Source organism: Onychostoma macrolepis, chromosome 23, assembly GCF_012432095.1.
Source record: "Onychostoma macrolepis isolate SWU-2019 chromosome 23, ASM1243209v1, whole genome shotgun sequence".
Taxonomy (NCBI): domain Eukaryota; kingdom Metazoa; phylum Chordata; class Actinopteri; order Cypriniformes; family Cyprinidae; genus Onychostoma; species Onychostoma macrolepis.
Window position 1 is genome coordinate 26,502,409 of NC_081177.1, and position 22,522 is coordinate 26,524,930.

General features: G+C 38.4%; 1 protein-coding gene across 2 annotated transcripts in view; it reads right to left on the reverse strand.

Annotated features, from left to right (window-relative positions):
- Nucleotides 1-188: 188 nt before the first annotated feature.
- The window catches only part of cpeb2 (cytoplasmic polyadenylation element binding protein 2), a 33,118-nt gene continuing 10,784 nt past the window's right edge, over nt 189-22,522 (reverse strand). The window contains exons 3-11 of one of the 2 annotated variants that reach the window (XM_058763547.1): nt 19,242-19,332; nt 15,149-15,199; nt 9,290-9,313; nt 8,542-8,715; nt 7,298-7,387; nt 6,843-6,961; nt 5,972-6,086; nt 5,465-5,646; nt 189-3,922 (exon numbers count right to left, since the gene is read on the reverse strand). In XM_058763547.1, the coding sequence (XP_058619530.1) occupies nt 3,695-3,922; nt 5,465-5,646; nt 5,972-6,086; nt 6,843-6,961; nt 7,298-7,387; nt 8,542-8,715; nt 9,290-9,313; nt 15,149-15,199; nt 19,242-19,332 (1,074 nt within the window). In that variant the 3' untranslated portion in view covers nt 189-3,694. The remainder of the gene's footprint in view (nt 3,923-5,464; nt 5,647-5,971; nt 6,087-6,842; nt 6,962-7,297; nt 7,388-8,541; nt 8,716-9,289; nt 9,314-15,148; nt 15,200-19,241; nt 19,333-22,522) is intronic. The other variant, XM_058763548.1, reaches the window with a different exon arrangement.

Here is a 22,522-nt window from a genome sequence, read left to right on the forward strand (position 1 = left end):
AAAATCTCTATAAAACGATTTAAAAAGTGTTTTCTCCCTTCCATTACTCACTACTACTACAGTTTCTCACTAAATGTAAAAAAAAACAAAAACAAAAACAAAAACAAAAAAACAGGAAAACCAATGCAAAAAACCAGACCAAGCTAACTACAGACACTTCATACCAAAGAATACAGCTGAGACGCGGCTTGTGTCTGAACAGAATGGGTCTTTATTCAGGAAATGAAAGAAAAAGATTGTAATCAACACCCCATTTAAATACAAAACAAATCAAAATAAGGAACAACATGATATTCAGTTTGCATATCAAAGAGCCATTCAGTAATAATTACAGTCTGAACACTTCATAAACCACTTGTGTGAATCTATACACAAACTTGATTTAGAAACTAGAACATTAACAATATTACAAAGATTTTAGCTTTAAAAATAATTCAAATTGAAATAATATTTTAGCAGTTAGCATCATAAAATTATATATTCATATCTTTCCACATAAAAATACAAAATAATATTAATGACATATAATATGAAAAATTATCCCAAATATTTTGCTACTATTAGAGTAAAATAAAAAACAAGAAAAAAAAAAAAAAAAAAAAAAAACAACGAACAAAAAAGAAATAGAAATATGCATGAAAAAGTTTCTCCTTTTGTTAGCAAAACACTATCCAAAATAACTACAATCATTTACATCAGTACAAAGATATCTGGATTTAAAAATAGTTGCAATGAAAAAAAGGGGTTTCATCTTTTCTGACAGTAAAAAATGACACTGTGAATCAGAAATTTGCAAAATATGCAATGAAAAAAATAAATCTGCATTAAAAAGGTATACACTGCAATTCTCACTTTTTTATACAAACATTAGAAACAGTATTGCACGTCACAACACAGATTCGAGGTTAGTAAGCCTTTCAAAATGTGTTATATTCAAGTTTCTGAGTATCAGTGAGGGGAGGGCTGATACCCCTCCATCTAACCAGGGAGAGTCTCAAGTGTTTTCCATGAACATAGTAGAACCCTCAATGCTTCCTTCCTTCAAATTAAATACACGACCAACTTAAATAGTAATCAAATCGATGTGTGCTAAGCAATAATACATAAATAGATTCGTATACACACACTCACTCACACACACAACTGCACGGATGATTCAAGAAACGGCCTTTTGCGTCTTCCAGCACGACGCTGCGTGTGAACGTAACCATAAATACGTGGGCAAATCAAGTGAGAGAGGAAATAGAAAAATACAATTTAAATCAAATAGTTATCTGTCTACAAAAATAGTCAAATAAATATGATTTTTCAAAACGCCGACAACGAAAACCCACACATACACGTACGAAGCAACAGTGTTGAACACGGAAAATGGAGCGCGCTGCTCGTCACCGACAGAGAGAAAGACGCAGATGCCGATAACGATGCAGCAGCCATCTTGTTTAGCTCCCAGGAACGCCTTCGCTACTTACTCCGAGTACACAGCAGATCGCCGTCATCGCTTAAATAGAATCTGGGTCCAGCGTCTTACACAATCAAATAAGTTACTATGCAAAAAAATAAAGATATTTAAATTATCCAATAGACTTAAAATAGGTCGCAATTCTTCCACAACCAAATAGTATACAAAAAAAGGTGATGTGATACAAAATTAAAGAGACTGTTTTGCGTTCGACTCCAAACGTCAGGAAAAGAGGGATTGGTTCTCTAAGAGGAGAAAAGAGAGGAGAGAAATCGAAAAGGTAGTGCATCACGTGTCCTGGAGAGTCTGGAAACAGGCGACACGTCGACAAATAAATACACACATATACGCAATAAATAAACACACAATCTCAGCTCACTGTTGACACTTGAAAGGTTAAATCACATACACAAATTCGACAGTACGACAAGGGGACCAAACCTCAAGAATATATAGAGTGCAAAAAGAACGACATTCAGACAGACAGACAGAAAGAGCGGTACAGTACCGAACAACTGGTCGCGGCACCAGCGGCCATTGCTTCTGTTGAGATTGTCCATAAGACTGATCTGATCGAAAACGCAAATGCTACAAAAATATTTGCGACAGGGTTCCTTTCGTGACATCTCTCTCCTCTCTTTTCTCTAGGTCTGTTCTTACCGATAGATTTCGTCCGGAGATTAAACTACGAAATGCGGCGCTAGGCTCCGCCCACCATGCACAGACAACGACCACGGGTACGATTCCTTCGCGAATTCCTACGAACTACACATATCAAAGTTCTGCACTCTATCGCAATACGAGGGGTGGCATTCAGGGGTGTTCAGGAAGGGCAAAGGTTAAAAGTTGAGAGACGATCCTCTAGATCGTAGAACTGAAACCTCAATTCATAACTAGACTCACACGGCACGAAGACGAGACACGAAAACCACAGGACAGCACACCGTCTCTTGACTAAGTATCGAGTTACAAAATGGCAGAACTCACTACTCTAAAAACTAACGTCACTTCTTTCGTAATAAGTTCGTAAAGGAATCATCACAACAACGCATGCAAAGGTTTTACGAAGAATTTTACACTGATTTTTTTTTTCCTTTCGTTATTAGTATTGATTATCTTATATATCTAAGTGTCTGACCTTTTTTCGCCTCATGCTACATAAATTCCTCTGTTTATCGTTAATATGCATCATGTTTTGTGTTTTTTTTCTTTCTAATATGTGCTGGTAACCTTTACACTGCATGCAAATGATGTACAGCCACAAACATGCACGTAAGTTTTCACATTCTGTGTTTTCATGGCGACGATCGGCCATGCCGTGCGAGAGGGAACGGACTGCATTTCTGTGTATGACATCGCCAGTGACGTCACAATGGCATTACATAGAACACCGACACTATCTATTCGTTATATCCTATATAGCAGCAAAGCTTCTTCTATAGCTTGTGATTAAATTGCAAGAGTAGAGCAATAACAAGCCAGATTAATATTCTGAGGTATTGTCTTTTTTTTTGCCAGTGGAAAATGGAAAGTCTCAGTAATTCGTTATTGAATCATTCCTATTCCTGCTAAGAGCACATTGGAGCGAAACATCAAGGGGGGAAATATTACTCTTACTATTTTTTTTAGTATATTCCACGGCGAACGTCTTGTTTTCAGGTCGCGCGTTTTGCTACCTTTGGTTCGAGATCCAGGGCAGGCATCAGAGATTACGTCATCAAGGGTTTTCCAGAGACAATTGCGCACTTTGCCCACAAGGGGGGGATTTAGCAGCAGACGGACACACGACGGACAGAACGAATGAACAGAATAGACAGGCTGCCCCCCCAAGCGAAAACATTCTCGTTCTACTTTTTAAATCTCACATATAAAAATAATTTGAAAAAACTACAAAAAATCAATCTCTTTTTTTTTCTTAATCTCCTTTTTAAAAAACACGAACGTACCACAAAAACTCTGTTCCGAGCCTGAGATGTACAGGGAGGGAGGAGAAAGAAGTGGTTTGGTGAAATAAACTGAGGCTTGTAGTGTTTCTGGCTGCTACAAAAGATAAAGATATATTTATATATTTATAGTCATATATATTCTCTATATACTGTATACGGTTATGTACTCTATACTGACAGCTTGGGTTCAGGGGCCAAACTAAGCATCTTTTTTTCCCGCAGCAGACGTGTTGTTTCTGCATCGTCTTGCATGCTGCCGTTCCCGGCGCTCCTGGAGTCCCTGTCTTCAGTTCCAGCGGAAGTGGATCTGCCGGGGACGGTCGGCTCCCTCTTTGACCAGCGGCTTGTGGAACTCGCGGCCGGCACGGGAGTGGATGTTTGCCCAGCAGAACTCGCAGTAATACTGCAGGCAGGTGACATTGGCGCAAAAGAACGGGGCGAACTTTCCACCACAACGTGCCCCCTGACATTCGTCACACAGCTGGTCGTCCAGCACGTACGGCTTCACCTCCACCTGTGCCACATGAATAACAGAACACCGTTGTTTAATTAAAATTCTGGTAAAGTACAGCGGCTGATATAGCTACTTAAACAGTACCATGATCAGTGTCGGGCATAATGCATTGCTAAGTAATTTAATTACTTTTCCCTTGAAAAAGTAAAGTAAGGGATTACTCTTAATTCTTCTGTAATTTAATTACAGTTACTTCCGAAGTAATCCACTATTGTTTTGTACAGAGTTGGTCTATAGTCTAAACAATATTTAATACAACAACTCCATATAAAACAATAGTGAATTTAACATCTAATATTAAAATGTATGTTTTTTATGTAACCTTCTCTGTTTAAACAATTTGGTCAGTTCAAGAATAATTTATGCAATTTAATTTTATTTAATTTGTAATAATAAGTAATGCAATACTTTAAAGAGAAAGTAATTTGTATATTAATCTAATTACACTGTTGAATATAGCGTAACTTCCCAACGCTGACCATGATATAGTTATTTTGCACATATGACTTGGACTATAAAGTGATGAGTAAAATAATGATACATTTATAGCATTGTTTTACTCAACATTATTATATATGGTTTTAATATTTAAGAAAATACAGTATTACAATATGTAAAACTGAGATTTGTTATAATTATTACATGTAATTAGTTATATTCAACAATGCAATGCAAGAAGTGCACTTAATTGTGCTGAATGTGCATTTGTAGTGTTATTCAAATCTTATATAAAACTACTTGGAGATAATAAAATGTTATAAAAAATTAAGTGTGCATTTATGACTATGTTTCTTAACACACAATGTAACACATTTTGTCAAATCTAGCAAGTGTCTTGGGTATTCTAGGTACACAGGAAATAAAAAGTAAAAAACAGCATACTATGCACAGTATACGTACTACAGTATACACTACTGATATACTGAAGGCTGATTTATACTTCTGCATCGGATCTACGCCATAGGCTATGCGTGGATTTTCATTTATACTTCTGCGTCGATGTAAAATTACACATGCATACCACTGGTCTGCAGTGTCCACGGGTATGTTGCTGGTGTAACCTGCAGTATCAAGGCAAAAGTCGAAGAACAAGCGGCTTGTCAGAGAAGCATTGACGGCCGCAAATATCCAGTGGAACAGGAGAAGATGGCATTCTTTCAACCTCCACAAGGACTTGTACCATGGCAGAACAACATTGTTTGTCGCGGACAACAAAGTGATGTATAAAGCTGCATTTTATAATAAATTATAAGACACTTGTTCTTCGCTTTGTTTTATTTTTATAAGAAGGTGTAACATTAAAATATATAGAAGTGCAAAAAACACAAAACTCAAATACATACGGAGGGAGGGGTTCTAGCAGACCAATCACAGCGTTTGCGTTCCGCATAGAATTGACGCACTGTGACATTTTTGAAGAGGACTATCACATCAGGCTGTGCATAGGCGTAGGTTCGACGCAGAAGTATAAATCAGCCTTAAGAGTAGTATGATAGTGTGCTATTCTGTATGTTAATATGTAAATAAGTGCTGTCTATTTACCCGTTTGTCGATGTCGCCATGCTGCAGCTGGACGAATCGGGCGCTGATGGCAGCGATGTAGCTCTGCTGATTGGAGAAGGCCACACGTCCCGCCCCCTTTGGGTACTTCAGCTCTGGATCAGTGTCAATACCCGCATAACACACTCCACCATACAAGCGGTCCATGATCATGGCCAGCTCCACTGCAGAGAAATATACCATTAAAGTCTATTTAATACAAAACACAAATGGAGAACATGATTTGAAAATGTCACATCAGTTAAAATGAAATTAATTAATTAAAAAATCTAAGACTACTGAATATAAGAATATATTACTACACACACATTGGCATTTTTTAACATTTTTTTTTTTTTAAACTAACTTTTTAATACGTTTTGAAGCAGTTATGAAAACAGCAACATTTATTAATTTTAGAATATTTGTTGTGATAATTGGCATCTCTTCACATTGTGTACATCATATGCAGTAATTTATAACAAATACAACATCGAGCCATGTGCGTACCAGCTCTCAGTGGACGTGGTACTCCTCCTACAAAGATGGTTTTGCGGGGGTCCAGTGGCTGAGATCCGTCCATCACAAAATCACTGTCACTCAGGTTCCACGGACGAATCTGGACCTGAAAAACCACATAAAGATCCCACATATCAAACACATTATACATGACAACACAAAAAAGACTTGCACGTATTTTCATTGAATGTGCACTTGTAGTGTACGTCAAATCTATAATATAATATTAACAAAAACATTTTCATGATTTTTTAAATAATATGTTGTCATGCTTTAAAGGGCACCAATTATGCCCCTTTTTACAATATGTAATATAAGTCTCAGGTGTCCCCAGAGTGTGTCTGTGAAGGTTCAGCTCAAAATACCCCCCAGGTCATTTATTAATGCCTATTTTGAGTGGAAGCAGAAACACGCTGTTTTCTTGCATGTCTCTTTAAATGGAAATGAGCTGCTGCTCCCCGCCCCCTTTTCCAGAGAATAGCTGTGCCTTTACAGTACCTCAGACACTCTGCTTAAAACATCTGTTTTGTTTTGATTATCATGTCTATCTCGCTGAAATCATGTGTTTTAAAGCCATAGCAGTTTAAACTTCTGATATAGGGTTTCCTGAGTGCACACATCCAAAGCGATCACACAGAAAGCAGCTGTCTTTCATGTCTTATTGCGCTTAAACTATCAAATACACACAAGTTTATGTTAAAAACAAATGAGTTACAAAAGCTGTCGATTAGCCCTATGTCTGTGAAGGTAAACGGTCGGGAAAGAAATCATTTTGCATATAGGTGCCCTTTAAAGAAGAACACTTATTTGGATGTTTTGACTAACATACACTTATTATATGTGTGTGTGTATGTGGACTCACGGGCTTGTCTTTGATGGTGGGGCTGGACACACACAGGTAGAGTTTCCCGTCCTCCTCCAGACAAGCTTCGATCAACGCTTGAACTGAGCTCTCCTCTTGGAATAGGAGGAAGGCATAACCTAGACAAAAGCCCACAGCAGTCAGTAACTGTAACCATGACAGCTAGGTGTAACATACGATTTCTGACTGAATGAATAAAAGCTAAGGATCACAAGAACCAGAGGCACTGGGTGATTATCGCTTGTTCTAGAGCACATTTATTATTACATATTCAATCATTCAATTTAAAACATTTAAATTAGTACACTTAAAATGTACTTAATAAAAACAACGGAAAGATAATTCTGATAGTTCTATGATGTAAAAAACAGTAATAGGTGTCTAATAATACAGTATGCACATGCAGGTTTCTGTTGCTGTGTTTGCTATGAATGTGGTCATTTTACTAGAAGTACCTTTAGGGGGGAAGTAAGACTTGCTCTCTGCTTTGTGTGGCCAATCAACAACCAGATGACCAAACCGCCGAAAACTGCTTGTGATTTCATCTGTGGGAAAGATGAGATCATGACAATCAGACAGAGATGAGAGAGAGCAGCAGGAACTGCTGCAGATCCTTTTTTCATAAAGATACATAATGATTTTAATCTGAATAAGCAAGGGAAAATCAAACATCAGAGGTTAAGAACTTAAAAGCTGGAAAATCCAGTGTGGCCCAGATCACTAAGCAAACCCTGTTCAATATATCTGCAAGGTGAAGTTCACTGATATAAATAATTTTCCTCAAATTCTCCTCCGAATTATCAGCAGTAAATCAGCATCTCTCATCAGCAGCAGCCATTTTGTCTGCAGATCTGCACTCAGTGGAGATTTTAGGTTTTATGCATCTCAGTGCTGTTATCAGTAATAGCAGTAATAGTGATGTATTTTAGGGCTTTGAATGCAGCTCAGACAATAAAGGATTGGAACTATCAGTTTTATAATATAATATAATATAATATAATATAATATAATATAATATAATATAATATAATATAATATAATATAATATAATATAATATAATATAATATAATATAATATAATATAATATAATATAATATAATATAATATAATATAATAATGTTGCACAAACAAGATGCATTCCTGCTTTCAAAAATATGTATATATATATATATATATATATATATATTTTTTTTTTTTTTTATTCAATTAATTGAACTGGCATAAGAGATTCTGCATTCCTTTCACAAACATCTATGTGGAATGCAAAAGACTGGGAACAAATCGAGGGGTGAGAACCAGAAGGGCATAAGTGACATTTTTGGTAAAATGGAGATATATACATCAAATGAAAGCTCTTAATGAGCTCTTTCTACTGTCAAAAGTACCGTCATCCATGAGTGTACAAATGTGTATTATAAACAGTTGAAATCAGTACACAAAGTCAGATGGTAAACTATGGTAAAAACTATCAGAACTATGGTAAAATTTTTGTTTTGGCTCTCCTGTAAAGTTGGTGAGATATCACTTACGCCCTTCTGGTTCTCACCCCTCGAAATGAGGGGTCTTGAGATGAACATTCTAAAACATTTTTTTTTCCAAATTTGACAATTTTAAACATCACAAATAGGTATATCACATATCATTCAAAAATCATCCATAAATACATGCGTTGCAGTTCAAACGCTCTCTCAAACGAACCTTCATCGATGTCAGGGGGCAGACCGCCCACAAACACTTTGCGGGAGAACCTCTCGATGCGCTCCCCGTTCTGATGGGGGTAACAGTGAGGAGACCCCAGGACCCCTGGGACCCCCTGGTTGCCATGGCCGTCATCTAGAAGACCGTCATCAATGGGGAAGAGGGAGGAACGTCCTGTTAAAAAGTGAACAACAGGTGAGTACACTTGTTTTTGCCCGGTATTAACATCCATCTTGGGTGATCTGATCAGCATTAAGCATCTCAAATGTAACTCTGGTGACCACTATTAGAGGAAAGTCTCAAAACAAGGGCCCTTATTTTAGTGCAGTGAATGTATACATTAACAAGTGGTTATTCATGTCTATGGTGCATTAGGACATTTGCCATAGCATGTTTCTAACTACCTCTGAGTATGGTTTGAGTGATTGGATCAATCTGAACCCTGTTCACTCTTGTATTTAACGCTGTCCAATTGTGATCAGACCACCTGAGATAGATCATACCAATGTAATGCATTTATGTGTGTCAATGCATATATGAATCACAGGTTGTGTCAGTGAACTGTGGCTCTCAGTCAGTATAAGCCTCAAAAACACAAGTAAGCCTCTATTATATAGATAAACTCATCAAATTGTTGCTAGTGGTCAATGACGAGTTCACAAAGAGCATCGTACACACATATACACCATACACAGACACAGAATACTGCCATGCTAACACAGATAGCGTAACAAACAGTGGATTTTACCTCGTCGTCTCCCATAGCTCCTGGCTGCATGTGAACAAAAACAATACAGGACACTATGAAACAACTGACTGAAAGCTTAACTTTATGATTGTGTAAATACAGGCAAAGGTTTATTGATGAAATATTCACTACAGCTGGTCATCATGCTGGTGTTCCCTAAGGCAACATATATGCTTGACACTAGCATGCAGACGGTCATATGACCAATATATATATGATACAATTATTTCTTGCTGAAAATAAAGTTGTTATTTTAAGATACTAGTAAAACTGATACAATTTTGATAGGCTAATTGGATTTGATTAACAATAAGGACACTGACAGCAGCAGGTTTATTAGGCTGCAGTCACTTTAAGACCTAATGCAAGGATCCAATGTACTGAAACACATCCAATTTTCTCCCAACTGTTTACAATCAATACACAAACTGTGTTTGCACGAATACTTGCCAAAACAAGCATTCTATTTTTTATTTATTTTTTATTTTTTGTAGCCTATTTCACCATTTAGGTGCAACCCGGTTTTACTACAAATTCATACAATGTGATTTGTTGGAAAACGTACAGCACTGTTTGTGATAAAAAAATCATTAACCTGCAGCCCTAACCCTCAGTGTGGTGTGGGCAGGTTGTATGAAATGTACAAATAAAACCTAATATAACATACGAATTTGCAACCAATTTACCAAAACGTAAGGTTATGACTTGTCATTAGACTGTGCTGGAAAGCTGCAGTAGACTGCATTTTATGACATTCTCATTAACTGTGTAGCTACAAACTGGCTGAAAACGGTTGCATTTTTTGCACCTTTTTTTCATTTAAACAATACTACCCACCCCTAGACAGACCAGCATAAAAACCAGCATAAACCGGTCTTTTCAGAAGACTGATAGGTCAGTAAGAATAACTTTTGTTTTGCAATAATGCATGAATATACAAGAATTAAAAGTTATTCCTAAAAGCACAATATTCCAGAAAACCTCTTCACATGTCACTCCAAATAATCACATGACGGACAGGACATGTTCCACTGGATCAACTGACCAACATTAGTGAAAGCTCTTAAAAATCATGTGATCTATACTAACACATGTCCTTCTCGCTGATGTGATCCAAACAAGCTCCACAACCAGTTCAACAGCACACAAGACAGAGATGTCAGAGATGTGTATGCACATGATCAGGCCTGCATTTCTCAAACGCATTGTAAGCCTAAGTAGACTGCAGAACCATTATCACAAAAGATCTCTAAGATCAACTTAGCTCACAATGCTTTCCCCAGGACAGGTTGTTCTCAATCCCATTGCCCCTCTTTTGTCCCTACTTTTTTGTCTACATTTAATTTGCCTTTACTATAAAGGCAGATAATAAAATAAAAGTATAAAATCACAAAAAGATGAAAGGATATGCATGTGGTGGCTTCCTGCCACAGTGCTCAGGTGTTCAGAGTGCTTGAAGACCCAGGAGTTTAGCTCCAGCTTGTCCCATACCTCACCTGCCTGGATGCTTCTAGTAATTCTTATGACCCTGATTAGCATGTTCAGGCGAGTTTGACAGGGGTTGGAGCTAAATCGTGCGGGATAGTGGACATGTCAGACATGGTAAATATGCTTTTGGCTTTAGAAATGGTTTTTATTATTGTTAAGGTGTTGTAAGTGTTTTTGTCAATGTGTTGCTAGGGTGTCTTATTGTTATTGGTGGATGCTACTAGTGGTCAACTGATATGATGTATCAGTTGACCACTAGTAGCAACCACCAATAACCACCCAAGACACCCTAGCAACACACTACCAATATTTTCAATCAACAATGGTGATATCTGAAAATATCGGTACCGTTAATTGAAAATATCAGTACCAATAATTGAAACTATCGTTACCGATATTTTCAATTATCGCCATTGTTAAGTCTTTCTGTTTGGCCAGCAAGTCTCGGAAGCAGAATTTTTATTTTGACAGCACTGAGAACCCAGTGCTTAAGCACAAACTTACAGAATTTATTTAACATGCACACTAGGGTTTTTGTACAGTGCGAGTGATGTAAATTTTGTCATCACAGTATGTGCTTACTACACAAATGCAGCCCAATTTTTCCAACTGCATATACTCTTTACACTCAGCTTGTACACATGGCCGTAGCCAGGCTTTGAAAATTTTCACAAAGTGTGAAAGATGTTTTCTCTGTTTTGGAGGGTTTTCTTTTTTTTGGAGGGGGGATCATTTTTAAATCATACCCTAGCCTATTTATTGTATCAAAATTTGTTCAAACTTTACTATAGTTAGGCGTGGATAATTTTATCAGCTGTTTATTATTCATGCAACAATACATACTGTATTACTGTTAGTTTTTATTAATAACCATTGCTATATAGATGATAAATTTAACATCTAATTTAAATTAACTAATTTAACTACTGAATGACATAGCAAAGACTTATACATGGCTAGTGTTTGCGTATTTCATTTAATTCTGGAACCTACTTGTTCTACAGATCTGTGTACCAGTGTCAAATGCTACTGTTTTGACAGCGTTGATAACGTTTCTGACCAAATGTGCTATCCTGTCAGCGGACGAAAGGAGACACACCTGGAATCAAATAAACAATCAGACTGAGGAGAAACTGGGTCACGGAACACATGGGGAGCAAAACACAGACAGGTCCATAATCCTGACAATACGCCTCCTCCCAGAAGGTGTGTCCTTGCACCGTAGATACAACATGGGGAGGGGAGGGAGCTTGGGAGGCGGCTCAGGAGGTGGACGGACACGCGGGAGTGGCCGGCTGACAGAGACCAGGGAGGTGATGAAGGAGAGGAGCCAGGAAAGAGACAGGAGGGACCCGGAGCAGGAGGAGTCCAACTGCATCCAGACCACAGCCATGATGTCGACCCAGGGTGGAGCCAACGGAGGGAGGAACCGTGGAGGAGGGATGGCCACCGACTCCAGGGGACCGACCAACGGCGGTGGAGCAGGTGGTGGAGGAGCCCGGGACAGAGACGGAGAGCCGAAGAGCATGGGCGACGGGGGGATCCGGAGGGCCCAGGCGGAGAAGATGGTGCCGGAGACCGAGGCGGAGGCAGGGATTCAGAGGGCCGCAGTGGAGCCAGAGCGACAGAGGACTGAGGAGGAGCCGAGGGGATGGAGGAGCCTGACGGAGCCAGAGGGACGGAGGGACAAGGTGCAGCCGGAGGAGTGGAGTCCCGAGGCGCAGGATGGTCGACGCCAGACCTAGGCAGAGCTGGCGCCGGAGGGACGAAGGAGCCCGGCGGAGCCAGTGGGTGGGAGGACGGGCATTTGTGAGCCTTCAGGCTTCCAGGGCTAAACTCTGGCGCTCTTGGAGGCATGGTCTCTGGAGGACGCTTACGGGGAGCGGGCACTGGAGGGTGTCTGGAGGACGCTTTCGGGGAGCAGGGACTGGAGGGCGCTCTGGAGGATGCTTTCACACTGGAGGGCGCTCTGGAGGAGCGAAGCTGGACAGGACCAGCGGAGACTCAGGAGACGAAGAACTGGACTTGGGATCTGTGGCCCTCCATGGGCCAAACTCGGGAAAAGGAGCCCTCAATCCCTTGATGTGGCATTGTCCACGCCATACTCAGCTCACCCTCAGCCGCGGTGCAGGGGGCGGAGCTCCTCTCCGTGCTCACACCGTCTGCGGCATTCTCCCTCGTGGCGGGCGTTGTTGCTGGCTCACACACCTTGACTGACATCATCAGCGGCTCTGGCTCTGCTCTGGCTCCGGATCTCCATCTGCGGTGGGCTCGGGCATGCGCTCCGTGCAGTAGGGAGATGGTGGGCTGGGCACTGGGTCCAGAGTGTCCACTCCACAAAAGTGGCGAAATTTGCTCGAGGGCCTTCCTCGGACGATGGCGCTCTGTACGTAGAGTTTAAGCTGGCATCATAGAATGCACAGAGCGTGTCGTCTGGGTAGCTGGAGAGGTTGGCAAGTACCAGGAACAGTCTTGTGTGGCCCTCGAGCGATCTCTCCCCCTGCTCCAGCAGGAAGAGGAGGTATTCCGGGCAAAGGAGGGGATCCATGGGGACACAACGGAAAGAAAAACACTGAGAAAACACGGAAACAATATTGGACGGTAGACGCAGACGTAACTGTTTTTGGTCGGTATCAGGGAGTCAAGGAAGCCAGGAACGAGGAGACGAGGAATTCACAAAACGAGAGTCTTTAATAATCCAAATGGGAACATAGAGCACATGCAAGGAAGACATTCAAGGACCGACAAAAGCTAACTGAAGGCACTGGGGCTTTAAAAGACAGGATAACGAGGGACGAAAGGAGACACACCTGGAATCAAATCAGACTGGGGAGAAACTGGGTCACGGAACACATGGGGAGCAAAACACAACACAGACAGGTCCATAATCCTGACACCCATATGCTACTTCTGCTGAGATTCTGGAGTGCACATTCACTATCCCATGAAGCCATGGGTGAGGATCTGTGAATGGCAGTGAAGCGATGCAACTGATGGTGGCAGATCACACAACAGTAACAACATGGCAAATGTACATGTAGTAGGCTACATACAAATTCATTCATACCACCCATATTCATGGTCCACAGAACATACTTATTTAACGGTCGTGAAGTAAGTTTCAACCCGAACATACTAGACAGTATGCAATTTCGGACGCAGCTTGGGCCTCCAGAAGTAGGGTTGAAGACCTCTGAATTAAATAGTGTAATTACATATATTGCTTTATATGGACTGCTCAGCTCTCCAAGATATTGGCATCGGCCATCAAAAAAGCTATACTGCTAGTCCATCCCCAAAAACAATAATCCAGTCTCTATATATGGCTGAGGTCAATCCATCAATGTACCTCTATGAGATGTCAACCAGACACAAAATGTAAGTGTAATATATCTGTTTAGTGGTTTGTTCAGATCACTAACCCTAAATATAAGCAATAGCAATAGTGATGCTTGACTGATTAAAGCAAACAAAATGAAGCCTTTTGGCTACAACAACAGTTATTTTTAGAGTGTAATCTATGATGATCCAATTATCCAAAAAAGAAAGCAACAGCTGTTACTGAAATATGTCATCACAAAAGAGCAAAGCGCAATTCTGCCCAGCTTCAGAGACTGATCCAAACCGAGCGTAGCGAATATCAGCCCAGCCAAACACAACGAGCAAGAGTTCAGTCACGTTGGCTAAAAATGGACGGAGCCCTACTGGCAGACGCTCTGTCTGGATGCAGTGAGCAGATTGGTCAGACAGGATTACCTCACCATGCATCAAATGAAAATGAACTATTCATTTGTAACTCGGATGCAAAAATAACAGGAAAATATGTGTAAGATAACATTACTACAACAAGCATTACATCAACGTTAATTAAGACAGAACATTTGAGTGGCAAAGTGATCCAAACCACAGCAATATGACTAATAAGTATGAAAGATTTTAAACTGAAGAACATGCCTGAACAGAGTATTTTAGAAAGATAGACGAAGCATCATCATACACTGGAGCCTCAATGATAAAACATATCTATAAAACACATCTTTAAAATTATTCATTGTGGTCCAAAGGTAACTTTTAACGTTCTGCAAGGTGAGACTATGCAGAAGATGTAAAGATTTAACAGCATTTTGGTAACAATTAAATAGCAATATCTTTACTATAATGAGTAAAAAAAAAAGTTTGTGGTCCTGGATGCTAATTGCTAACATACATGCTAAAATACACAATATAGTAAGAGTATGTTACATCAATGTGAACAGCAACTTGTTTCAGGCAGCCCGTCTTCATCAAAAATATGTAGATTTCCAGTCCTACATTGGACTGTTTTGTAATGTATTACAGACATAAAATACTGTAGCTTATTGTCATAATTACCATTGAGCATGAGTAGGCCGTCAGCGGCTGGGTGGGGGCATCCCACACGGCCTGAACATGAGAGAGGGAGACAGAGAGAGAGCAGTATGAAACATATAGCCACACGCCAGCATTATAAAACCTACAGAGCTGCAAATGTAGGGAGAATTTTTAAGCATCTAGATCCCAGATTCGCACTGCAACAAGCTCACTGGAACAGACCAGCTAACAACCTCAGCAATTCTGGTTGTGTTTTTATGCGTTGAACATTATATGCTTAGATTAGCAACATGCTAACATCAGAGAATCAATTGGCTGGTTCTCTCATGCGCTTCATGTGAAGAGTAGTATTTTCCCTGATATTTTGATGCTAGCATCCAAATTGTCCGTTAAAGGCTTGTTCACACCATTTACAATAACAATATAACTATAGTTTTAATAATCATTCTAATTATTTGAGAATAGCAAAGTCTACATCACAATTACAACGATAACAACACAGAGGAATAATATCATTGGAATCACTTTCAGAATGACTTCTCCAACTAATGAACGCTAAAAACATTGACAGCTAATCAGAATCCCTCAAAAGACTTCAAAGTGGCTCATGAGACATTCCTCTCATGAGGAATGTTTCTAGAAATGATGAACTAGATTTGCTGTGTTACTAGGTTACCCTTAAATTTGGCCCTGGTCACATGACATATGCAAACATGGAGTATCAAATATGAAGCTCTGTCACATGACCCATACCAGTTAGACACGTGACCATTTAAGACACAGAAAAATTCACTTTGAATCTGTGTTTGTCAGGGGCTCTGTAACATGGGGGATGTTTAGGATGATTTCAAGGGCCAAACCAAAGCGAGGGGCCCCGTCAGATAAAGGGAAGGGCAAATTGAAAGGTTCAGTTTTCTGTTATGTGTTCCATGTTTTTGTTGCAAATTCTTCTGATTTGTCACACAGATAATGTTATCTAGGTGTCTAACGTATTAAGTTTTGTCGAAATCGATAAATAGCTTTTGACTGTCTTGAAATTATCAGTAGGAATATGCTGAAAACCACAGCAGTCGTTTTTTGTTTTATTTAATTTAATTTATTTTTTTTGCATTGAGTGCAATTGTTTTCAAGCAAAAGCATTTTCATAAATTTATGGAGTTACATAATTTATGATAATTTCTATACTTTCTAGTTGCAAATTTTCTTAAGTACATTTTTTTTTTTTTTTTTTTGCAAAAGGAAAGAAAACATTTAATGCTAAATGTATAAACTACATATCTAAAAATGAAATTGTATCATTATTTTGTAATACATATCTAAAACTGAAAATGTATCATTGTTTTGTAGTGAGGCTGCAGAGCTTCTTTTTTATCCAAAATATAAAAATATTTTTTTTCTGTTGGATTTTGGGGTCAAATGTGGAAACCTGGACATGCTGTCCTGAGATTTATTCGTAATCTAGTCTGACAGATTTTTTAGAAAACATCCAGGTACACAGAGAATCAGCTGTAATTCTTCCAAGTCCTCTTAACATAAACACACGCACACACACACCATCTGTTGTCCAATTATTAAACGCAGATGCTGCTAGAGACGTTACAATGTTTCACAGAGCTCTCATCGTCTATCCACAGTGAATCAAACTATTGTTTCATTTCATCTGCTTTGTGATTACGCACAACATCACAAGACAAACCGATACTGTATAGTGGTCTGATATCTCTGCCAAGTGTTTAATATTTCAACAGCATTGCATTGTTTTGAACACTTTAGCGAGAGTCAGCACATTCCCTGATGCTGGCATCCTCTCGTGACGACCCATTAACCAAACCATCCTTCATTAAACAGGTTTCTTAGAAATGTGGTTCGCTCAGCACATCTCCCATGATCTGTTCGATTAAGCACATGATGCCATGTTTGAAAAGCTAAAGCACAGGTAGCTTAGCTAATAAAACATTTAGATCATAATCTGGTGGTTTTGTACTATTAACCCCTCTCCCCCATGTCCAGCTTAAAGTCATCATGAAATGCTATCTGAAAGTTATAGCCTATTATTTAATGTGACATATTTGTGACAGAAACAGCATATTCCAGAGAATCTGGAATAATTTCTATTATATATTGTTATGTGCTATAATTGCAACAACCTTTACCACATTGACAGCAACCAGCATTAAATTATAGCGTTAACTGCGGCAATATTTTAGAACGAACGGCTGCATTATCAATCATGCACGATCAAGTAGTAACATGAATCAAGTTTCATGTTGACTTTAAAGGAGGGCATGTGTAAAGACCCACATTCACTCTCCTGTCTTTTATCTGTCACACACAGGGTGGCATAGTGTGTCCTGTGCTAAATATAGCCGTACCCATGCCCTTCCCTCTCTCGGTCTCTGCAGTGAGTGCCGCCCCATGTGTCTGGTCCATCTGCTCCAGCAGGCTGAGCGAGAAGCTCCGGTGAGAGAGAGAGAGGCAGACAGAGTCAGTGTAGCGCAGTGCCACACCCTGATCACAGCACCACACGCACCTCTCTGACACAGAGACACGCCGCTCAGCACAAAAACACATCCGACTGAACCATACCCGACTTAAAGAAAAAACAAAAGGACATGACAGACAGTGCATTACAGTGATTTTACCATGATTAGATATGAAGCACGCAGTACCGGGAACCTCCAACATACAACACTGTTGGCAACCTGTTTTAAAGTATGATATTCTGTGTGAAAAAATGTTTAGGAGAGGACTTGATTATACTGTATCTATGAAGACTTCGCTTGATTATGAAAAGTGGGCATAAGATACCAAAACATACGGAGGAGGTTGAAACTGAGAGGGATTTGTAATGTCCTCCAAAAGGGAAAGTCGTTTCAGAGAGGCCTAGCATCCCTTGTGAAAAATAAGTGCACTTAATTGTATTGAATGTGCATTTTTAGTACATTTTATAAAATTATACTTAAAAATAAACTGTACTTACAGATAATATATTAATGAATAAAATTAAAATGTACTTAAAGAGAGACACATTCATGACTGTTTCTTAACACATTTTAACATGCACTTAAACATCATTTTAAATCATTATGTTTTAATAATCTTTTGTTGTGCTTTAAAGAAGTACATTTATTTTGATGTACTGACTAACATACACATGTAAAGTGCTTTATTATCATTTTAACTGTAGCGTGTTATTTTATATACATTTAAAGTTATATATTTTAAGTGTAGTAAATTGCAACCGGATCATTACAAATGTGTAATTACAAATATATGACAAACTAGTTTCAATAAAAATGACATTAAGTATATTTTAGTTTAGCATAAATGCTCGTCAGTACATTCAGCAGTGCTTTAAACATATTTCAAAGACAATAGAAGTAATTATGAAATTACATGTAAAGATGTACTTACGTCATACTTCAGGGAGTCAAAAAGTTCAGATAATTGCATTTAATATAAATTTAAACTATAATACATTTTAATTTAATTACAATGTGTCTGGAAACATCAAATGTATGCTAAAGTGTACTTTTTCACAAGAGCTTAATCCTGATTATTTAAAGATAATTGGAGTAATAATATATTGCACAACTAATCGTAACTGTGATTTCATACTGACATTTACCATGGTAAAATCACTATTTCACACAGCCTCAGGTAACTTATTGCTTATGTTAGACTAATGTATGAATAAAAACATGTTACAACGCAAAAAAAAAGAAAAAAAAAAAGAAAGAATATGTTATGTGTATAAGTGTGTGTATACTGGCTGTTTTACAACCTCTCTGAACATCATCTGATCAGATTTGCACAAATGATCTGTTTTATAACCAGACTTTTTGATATTAAGAAACCATTATCTCTGTAACCAACACTGGCCATTGCATAGCTCAACATAATCTTCTAAAACATATTCTCCTTTTATTTCAATTAATCCATTGATGAAAATAAGCTGAATTAGTACAAATGCCAGATCTTCTTTGACAGTGATGAAGACAGCCCACATACGAGCCATATATAGTGAAAACTGTCCTTGACGTCCCCAGTGAACATGTAGTCTGTCTTCAAAAGCCTTATAAGACTCTCACGATGAGCAGGAAATGGATCTTACCCTTCAGAGGGTCCTGCTCCGCCCTCATGATGTCAATCAGGGAGCTCTCCAACGAGTGCATGTTCAAGCTGTCGTACATCCTGGACCGATCCTAAAGAAAGAGAGAGTTGAGGAACGTGTTAATATGTGCAATACAGATGTAGTCTGTTTGGGAATTATGGGATTGCATGCAGCATGCTAATGCAGTCAGGAGCAAACAGACACACTTGAATGCATGGAATGGCATGTTTTCTGTGACCTGGTCACCGCTGAATCCCTGAATACTGAATGCCGCTGGAATGTTGTTTGTAGAGCTGTCACGAGTGGAATAACCAGGCTGCTTTGTTAGGTTTAGTGTATTTTGGACCGAACGTTCAGCCAAACTAGTCTCACCGCGTGGCTGTTTTTAGGCGGAACGAAACCAACGTATGTGTGGGAGATTTGTGTGTGTCGCTTGTTATTGTTATTCAGTTGCTTTACCAGAATATCCCTTGTCAGACGTTTAAAGCGGCGTCCCATCTCCCAGTCACAACACCTGCCTAACAACATGCCACAGATATCTGTGTCATTACCGCAATGAGACCAAGAAGGAATGTGAACACAAACAGAGCCCTCCGTCACCGGCCGGCCCGCACAGAGCTGTGTGTGCACATCACAGGAAACACACACTCACACAAACGCACCACACACACAACACCAAGACCATAAGCTTCAGGCGAAACACAGGAGACCCTCATTATGAACACACTTCTGGAAAAAGAAATGGACTTGGTATTGAATGTGCACTTGTAGTGCACTTACTAGTGTACTTACAAGTAATATTAATAAAATAAAAGGATGCATAAGTGTACTTAAAGAGAGCACTCTTTCATGACTAAATGTCTTAGGCTATAATACAATATCAAATTAAGCATTTTAAAGTACATTTTAAATATTTTTATAATCTAAGATTTAACAATTTAATCATACACTTATTTTGATGTGTTGACTAACATACTAATGCACGTCAAGTCATTTTAACAAAAGTTTGTTGTTCAATATAACATTTAAAGCTAATAAAACTAAATGCTGAAGTACAAATCATGCAAATATTTGCATAAGCGTCTGAAGACATTACATTTAGTTAACGCTTAAATATATTAAAGTATATTATTTCCATAATAACTACCTTAAAAAATACAAATCAGATTTAAAAAGTATGTTAAATGGTACTTCTTATGTTTTTAAAATATGGCATTTTTAGTATTACAGAAACTAAAATTCAGTATAATGTAACCAAGACCATGTGAGATGTGTACAATTATATTAACTAGTAATATATTATTAAAAGCCCTACAAATTGTCATCCAATCAAATCTTGAGCGATAAAATCAAGTCCTGTCCCTCATTAGTTGACTCTTTTTTTTTTCTTTTCACTAAAATACGCTACACTATGAAGTTAAATGCTTTGCAAACTATAGTTCATAATATTATAATAGTCATGAATGGTGTGCACTTTGCTCTTGATAACCTGTAGTTTCTAGTTTATGTAGATTATGGTGCAGTATGAAGTGTTTTAGTATGCGGTCTATCACACTAAATCTCCAGCAAACACACAAACACGCGTTAAACAACAGCAGCTGCTCTGTGACAGGATCATACCAGATTACCTCAGTCCAGCTTTACAGTTATTCTAATGGAAAATATGTAAAAACACTCTGTGTTGAGACCAAACATGCATAGAAGCACCTTTATAAAATTATTATTAATTATATATATATATATATATATATATATATATATATATGCACTTTAGGGTTGTGCCAATATCGTATCGACGATAGTCAGAGATATAGCCTGGAGGCGATTATTTGTTCTTTACAGTGTTGCGTGTTATAATCACTTTATAACTTTATGAATGCAATGGCCAATCAGAGTTCAACTCAGGCGTTCAGATGAGTCATCGCTGAAACACCGGCATCATGTATCAGCAATCTCGCAGGCTGACGATAGGACTATATGACAATTGAGCATATCGCCAACACTAGTGCACTTCGGTGTTGGGTGAGAAATGGCAGAACCCTGGGCATGGACATCGTAAAAGAGCGCCTCCTAAGCAAACTAAAATATGTTCGTAATAGCATACTGCATCTAAATGATAAAAATTAGATACACTCTTAAAAATAAAAGGTTCTTTATTGCCATCAGTGGTTCCATTAAGAACCTTTAACATCCATGGAATCTTTCAATTGCACAAAAGGTTCTATATAGTGGAAAAAGATCTTCAGATTATTAATATGTTCTTTACACTAAAAAAAAGGGTTCTCTTAAGAACTGTTGACTGGAAGGTTCTTTGAGGAACCAAAAATGGTTAATCTATGGCATCACTGCTGAGAAAACCTTTGTAAGACAAGATGCTAAATTGCACTGTTCAATATAACAGGACCACAACTTTTTGGATAAAACAAGAGAACAAGTTAGTATAATATGGCTATGAAATAATCAAGCCATGGGAACTCATCGTCCCATCATCCTCATCTCATGTGCAGGGCTACAAATAAAGGCTATACAGAGTAAATGTACCTATTAAGCTCACGTACTCATTAAGCACACTTCCATTTTTGAGATCAGATTATAAAAAGAAAACATAATTTATTATCCTACTTGATATCTTAACCAATTGATGTGTTTGTTACTACATACCTCCTGTAATTTCAAGTCAATCAGACCATTGCACACTGAGATAAGTGTCTCTATGTGTTCACACTGTCTGGCGGCCATTTTGAAAGCTGTCTGAAAACTTTCACCAAAAGAGGAGCCCCAAATGTGCTGATGTTTAAGCCTTTATTTGGGGTAAGTTTCACTACTTATTGTGAAATTAAGAGATTAATGTGCAGACTTTTACATATTATAACCTGGAACTTGGATGTGGGAAATAATTACATTAGATCCAAAAGATAGTTTTAGCAACACAGCGCAGATGCTACAGAACACAGTTAGCTGACTAGCTGTATAAGATTGTGTGCTACGCTAACATATTACTTCACAGGCTTCACTTTTACATCCATATTATTATAAATTGACAGTTTATTGCTGGTCTGTCGTTTTACAGTGCTGTAATTTTTAAAGATTTCATATTATTTTAAGGTGAGCTTAAAGGGTGCACGACTATGAAAATCACACAGCTTCAGTGCAACATCAACAAGAAAAAGTATAATTTCATAGATATGGTTAATAATAATTGGTCATATTAAAATATGTATGAACTTAACACATGACCTAGACTATTTATTTAGCAAAATCCTGTCATTTTAATGAATATT